The sequence below is a fragment of the Gouania willdenowi genome, chromosome 24, assembly GCF_900634775.1.
Source record: "Gouania willdenowi chromosome 24, fGouWil2.1, whole genome shotgun sequence".
NCBI classification, from domain to species: Eukaryota; Metazoa; Chordata; class Actinopteri; order Blenniiformes; family Gobiesocidae; genus Gouania; species Gouania willdenowi.
The window spans coordinates 24,757,316-24,764,310 of record NC_041066.1 but is presented as its reverse complement, the minus strand read 5'-3'; the positions used below and the strand labels follow the sequence as shown (position 1 = coordinate 24,764,310).

The window sequence follows — 6,995 nt, the reverse complement described above, 5'->3', positions numbered from 1 at the left end:
CTCATGATTATAATCACAATTATTTTATTATATTTGGGAATATATATATATATATATATCTATGTTTATCCTTGGTTAAATTATTGTTTTTTTGTTTATTTATTTAATTTTGTTACACTTGTCAGTTTTTTGTATGTTATAAATTGCAAATGAAACAAAGTTTTAAAAAACTGTTGTTTATTACACTACTTTTAAACAGTTTACAGTTCAAAATTAAGTTTACACTAAAAAACAACAAAAAGCCAAAAAAAAACCAAAAAAAAAAAACCCAAGAATTCAAAATGTACCAAAGACTGTATTTTACATGTAATTATTGCCAGCGATCAGGTTTATTTAATCATGGCAACCAAAATTATGATCAGGATTCAAATTTGATTAATTGTGCAGCCCTACTTGAATCTGGATATATTGCCCAGCCCTAGAGAACATTACTTTTTCTTTAAGGCAAACACTAAGCTTTCCTACAGTTCTACTAATGTATAACATCTCAGAATTTATGGGGAAATGTAGAGTAACTATAATAAAACTTCAATCAGATAATTAATTTCAGAAGCATGCAGCAGATATCACAGACATGATCAGAATGATGACAAATAAGAAGAAATCAGATCATTTCTCATCTTCTACTTACACCATTAAAGTAATAACCATAGAGCAGCAGGGGGTCAAACTCATTTTAGTTCAGGGGCCAAATACAGATCCACGTATAAATGATACTGTAAGTGTTTCATATCAGACGATATCCATAATTATTGACTAGTTTTGTATTTTTAATCCTATTAAAATTAGGGAACAAGAGAAGAAAAAACTGAATGCAAGTCATTTTATTTTAAACAGAATATTTTAACAATTAAAAAAAACCTCAAAACAACTAGAAAAAAATAAATTGACAAAAAAATAAACAAATATTAAGTGTCATTATTCAAATATAGACTATAAGTAATGATAATTTCATTATAAAATACATATTTTTTTCTCATGGAGTTCAGTGAAATTATTGAACGTACTATTGCACATATTTTCTATTGATATTGATCACATCTGTATCGCAATATATATCGTTATTGTTTTGTTGGCCAGCACTATTATAAAGTACGAGTATATTAGTTTCTGCAGACGTTTTTCTTAAATTTCCCTGATTTGGGGAATAATTTAAGGAAAATTGGCCGCATTTTCGAACATATAGAGTTTGTTCATCAATTTAAAATCAAAATGTGTGATATAAGAAATGATAAACAGCTCTGCAAATATCGTGGATTTTAATTGAATTTTTATATTTGGAGGAGCTGTGATATCTACATATGAATTAATGGTCATTTTTACAAAATGTTTCATGTTTGTTTTTTATCATTTTTACTTTCTGGAGCACATGTCAACACCACATCAAAGGTAAACATGAATCATTGTGTAAATAAAACTTATATCATTTTTTAATGTTAAACTGTTGGAAAAAAACCCTCAAAATTCTGACTAAATCCTTTTTCCTCAAATTATGACACAATATTAATATTAATAAAATCTAGGAATGTTAAGTGTCACTTACTGCTTGAATATTATCTGTTTCTTATATTTAGTATTTTATGTCTACGTAGAAATGTAAATTATGACACAATAATGTTAAAATTACTCATTTTCCTGCATAAAATCTGATCAAACTGCTCCGTATTTGGCCCCTGAACTAAAATGAGTTTGACACCCCTGCTCTAAAGGGCCAGATTTGGCCCCCGGGCCTCGACTTGGACACATGTGCCATAGATCATCCTCTGCTTTGTAGACAAATGTTCACTAATAAATAAAGATGTGGCAGTAAATGCTGTGAAAGCCACGTTTCTGATGGCGTTCAAACTACAGAGCGGTTCTCTCCGCACACATACACGGCGCTCGGTTGTATTCGCCGCTTGGTGTTGCCTGGCAACTGTGGAAGAAACTTAAAGTACTTGGGCATCAGATCAAAGCAGGCGTCACGGAACTTCCTGATCCTCCAGTAGTAGATGAGAGGGTTGAGGGCCGACTTGAAGTAGCACAGCCACAGGACCCAGGTGCTGAGCTGAAAGAAGCCGTCGCCGTGGTAGAGCGCGTCACTGAAGGTGGCGACCAGCGTGTAGGCGGCGAAGGGGGCGAAGCACACGGTGAACACAGAGAAGAGGATGAGGATGGTGGTGAAGGCACGCGTTTTGAAGCTCATGTCTATGTTGATGTGAAACGGCCGCTGGAGGCTCAGCAGGCCCAGCTTGCTGGCCTGGCTCAGGCACACGCCGTCCGGGTGGCCGTGGACGCGGATCGCGTTGTGACGGATGGTGTTCAGGATTCCCATGAAGGTGTACAACATGACCACGAAAGGCACGAAGAAAAAGAGTGACAACAGTAGCAGCACGTAGGCGTGGTAGCCTCTTTCTGTGCTGTAACCAAACACGCACTGTGGGGCCCTGGGGGGGGTCTCCAGGGCAGGGGCCCCCACAGCGAGAGGGAAGGAGAACACCAAGGAGAGGCCCCAGGTCACTGCGATCAGCAGCTTAGCTCGGGGCGGGCTCAGCTTATCCTGTTTCTGGACGATAATTTGAAAGCGATCAATGCTTATTATAAGCAGTATAAACATTCCTTCTAGAACGAAAAACCAAAAGAGCATCGACGACACTCGGCAGAACGCGTCCCCGAAAACCCACGTAGTCGTGACGACCGTGACCAGCGCAAACGGCATGTTGAAGACGGCCAGCATCATGTCGGCAAACGCCAGGCTGGCCAGGAGGATGTTGATGGCCGAGCGCATGGCGGACCGCTGGTACACCATCAAACACACCACCACGTTCCCCGAGAGAGCCACCAGCAGAATGGTTACCATGACGATGGAGAAAAAGATCTGTAGGGGCAGGCCCACGCCCTGGACGCTCTCCGAAGCTTCTTCCGCGGTCGGCGCCATGGTGGGGCCCAGGGAGGTGTTTGCCATGGTGACGTTTTCCATTCGGGGGGGGGGAGGGGCCTCTAGGAACGCTTCAATGGCCCCGTAACAAGGCACCAGAGACCGCCTCACGTCCTGCCCCTGAGACGCAAACATCAACCAGGCAAAGCACAGGCGTCATTGGAGGAGAGCTCGGACGGAACGGAACGTCAGCGCTCCGTAGTGTAGTCGTCATGGCAACCAGGCCCTGGAAACCAAACAAAAACACTCAATCACTACGCCATCATCATCATCATCATCATCATCATCATCATTATCATCATCATCGCAACAAAAATCACAGCTGCATTTTCCCTGACCAAAGAAAACCATCAGAAAACATTCACTTCCTGTAACAGAAAAGACAGAAATAGGCAGAAAACTATAAAACAACAAAAATACAAAAAAAAAAACATTAGGAAAATTATTTGTTGGACAGGAAATTTTAAATTAACATTCTCTGATGTTGTTGAAAGTTGAAACAAACATCTGCTTCCTCTGCAACCACGTCACTGTTTTGTATGTTTACGGTAAATTATACTGTATATATATTTTTTTTTCTTCAAACGAATGTTACCATTTATTTTATTTTGAAACGTGAAATTAATTACAGTCATGAAATCATAGATATTATGTGTTAAAAAATAAGACACTTGACAGTTGGTGGAACTGAATCATTGGTACATACCAATATATCAATAAGGCCCATTATCCTGTACGTGTCACGGGGGCGCCAGGGGACCCCATTTTTCAAACGACTACTTTTCCGTTAGTTCTTGTTAGATCTGAATACAGTTTGGTATGAATACTCTATGAATGAATATGATGAGATGCTTGGAGCCCTTTTTTTGAAATGGGGCGCGGGGGTCCACCCCCTATTTCCGGTAATTTCCAAATGTATGGAAACATAGTCGTGTGATATATCGTTTCAAAGGTAATTCAACGTAGATTATGATTATGCCTCAGACAATTATATTAGGTGCTCAATGGGCCCGGGGTGGGCAATTTACATTTAAGTTGTTTTCTCATTTATTTGTGAGTCAAAGATTGCGACAGTTGGTGGTACCGAATTATTGACACATACCAATATATGAATGAGGCCCATTAGTCCTTATGTGTCACGGGGCCGCGAGGGGGCCCCATTTTTCCAACGACTCCTCCTCCTTTAATGCTCGTTGAATCAGGCTGTAATCTGACATGGATATTCTATGAGCGAATGTCTAGAGCCTCTCTGAGACCTTTTTTACTCTGTGGAACCGAGTCATTTGATTGAATTCTCGAGAACGTGGTACGTGCTATTCTGCGCGGAGGCGTTTCACGGGCATGTGAACCCTGTGTAAAACCACTCTTGACCAATCAGAGCGTCTCATTTACTCATTTAAAGGGGAACGCTCAGGTAATGGTTCGTTTTAAATGACTTTTTATTGCCACACTTTCACTCTAATGCAGGAGTTACTATGTACGTCTATTTCTCTGCGTATATAAAATATAAAACACAATTATAATTAATCCCAACAGTCGTTCCCTGAACGCTGTAATGTTTCACACGTTTGTGCATCACTGCTTTGCTTTTAAACATATTCTTCATGTAAACAGTTGTTTAATGTCAGCGTAGGATCAGAACTGGTGGCTCTGATAAACCTGCTATGGACCATAAAACCACACACAGAGTACATACATATCTGCTCATGGGGCCATCATTAGAGATAGTGTTGTCATGTCACCCACACACTTCAATAAACACGTTGGCAGCACAAAGTATATTCTAATGACGGCTGATGATGTTACTGTACAACAGAAGCAAAGACGAAGCTGTTTCCTCCTTTAATAATCTCATGCTTTAAGGAACAAAAACTATATCAGGATATAATTATTAGTTCCACAAGGAGAAAAATACACAAGCATAATAAAAAATAGAAGATATATACACACATGGGTGTGTACGCAGTACAGAGAGAAAAATGAATTTACATTACAGGTATATATAAAACAAGGTTCCCACACTATGATTTTTCAAAACATTTCGAAAATATTTTACCAAATTTCCATGACTTAGTTCTGAAGCGCGAGCATCTTTTTTGCGTATACATTTCCTGGTTTTTAGCGTATGTTAGCTGAAGTGATCGTAGTCATAACTAGTGTGAATTTATGAGAATTTGTGATTCCAGCTCAATGATGCTGTCGATATGAATCACTTTCACTTTGAAATAACGCTGAACATCTTTGGGGTTTAACATGTGTTAAACATTAAAATATAATAAGCTATATTTCCAAAACTGTTCAATATTGCATGACTTTTTAAGACTGGAAAATCGTTTTTTCTAATTCCATAACTTTTTAAAGAATTTCATGACCGTGGGGTCCCTGTATAAAATATATATACAAATATAAATCTAACTATATATTGTGATATAAAATGCAACACTACTGTGTGTGTGTGTGTGTGTGTGTCTGTGTGTGCGTGTGTGTAAAGAGAATAAACACTGTTATATGATGAAATATATTGGGAGAACATGCAAACTCCACACTGACAGTGCAGAGCATTGGTCTATATTTATTAATAATAATAATAATAATAATAATAATAATAATAATAATAATAATAATAATAATAATAATAATTAGATTCAGGTCTAACCTTGTAAGCTGTTTTTGTTCTGATGATGCGTTCACGGACTGATTCAGGTTAACATTAAAATAGATCAAAGGCCTGTCCACCCACACCAAATCAAATATGTATTTAATAAAACTGTCTAAATGTAACTATATGTTTCCTGTTTTACCTTCAAACTGCAGTACAGCCATTTTATGTCTTTTTTTTTTCATTGATTTTCTCATCACAGATTCTGCTAAATAAAGGTATCTCTATAGAAACTGAAGCAGCTAATACCTCCAATGACGGTAATAAATGTGTTATAATGTTATAATGTTATAGTTGAGTAATAACCACAGGCGGACTAACCGACCGTGCAGACCGCTGCGTAGCTCCAGGTCTCCGGAGCCACCCACGGAGAGCGCGTCCAGCCCGGGTACCGATGCTCCGTGTCCCGGGGCCTCCTCCACCGTCTCTACCGTCTCTGGACCGGCTTTAAGCCCCGGTTACAGCAGCATCCTCCTCCCCGGATAGAGATTCCCTCCTTTATTATCCTCACCACACTCCGTACGTTACAGAACGAAGCTGTGCAAAAGTGCAAATCACTTCCGGTTTACAGCGAACGCTATTTCAAAATAAAACCCTCATTAAAAGGGTACATGTAGGGTTGGGGCCAATTATAATTGTAATTGATAATTAATTACAATTGTGACACAATTATAATTGTAATTAAAAACATATTTTGCTGTTGTAATCATAATCAAATTGAGTTTAGATAATTGACTGTAATTGACATTTTTTTTTAAATATAATTTTTATGCCAATTACAATTACAATTTAATTAAATGCAAATCTAGTAAGCCATATTACTGTTTTTATTGGCTAAAACATATGAAACATATTTTATTGATTGTTCACTACATATCAAGATTTCCCACTATCTAAAGTATATTTGCCATTTAAAAAAATAATTAAATCGAGGGGTTTACTGACACGCCCACTTCAGAAAATATTAATAGCAATATGTTCTTGAAAGCCTGACAAGGTAACCAATAGATGAGAATATATATATATAAACACATTTTTATTGCTTTTTACAGCCGATTTAAGACCAAACTGACCCGTTGTCATAGGAGATACTAACTTATCGTTCTAAATGTATTTATTTCAGATTGGTAACTGTGTTAAATAGTAATTTATCTTTAGTAATTGAGAATGTAATTGTAATTGACTTTCAGGGGGAAAAAATGTCAGTTTCAAGTAGTCATAAATTAGTTGTAATTGAACATTGGTAATTGAAGATACAATTGTAATTGACCCCAACCCTGGTATAAACCAAAAAATATGTTTACTGTACTACCAATAAACAAAATGTGCATGTTTATTAGTGATTTTCCTCCACATGTTCTTTCCTCTGGTTTTATTTCTTAGTGAGGACAACATGAGACTGTGTTGGAGCTCTTTCTG

The 6,995-nt window shown here is 37.8% G+C and overlaps 1 protein-coding gene across 2 annotated transcripts; it reads right to left on the bottom strand.

Moving 5' to 3' along the window:
* Positions 1–273: 273 nt before the first annotated feature.
* Positions 274–6,118, bottom strand: gpr63 (G protein-coupled receptor 63). 2 transcript variants are annotated; one of them, XM_028439521.1, is made up of 2 exons: positions 5,898–6,118; positions 274–3,143 (listed from the first exon to the last, which is right to left on the bottom strand). In XM_028439521.1, exon 2 carries the CDS (start codon positions 3,050–3,052, stop codon positions 1,841–1,843), a length of 1,212 nt encoding a protein of 403 aa, XP_028295322.1. In that variant the 5' UTR covers positions 3,053–3,143; positions 5,898–6,118; the 3' UTR covers positions 274–1,840. The 2 variants fall into 2 exon arrangements, with proteins under 2 accessions (XP_028295322.1, XP_028295321.1); XM_028439520.1 differs by having other exon boundaries at positions 5,902–6,118.
* Between the last annotated feature and the right edge of the window lie 877 nt (positions 6,119–6,995).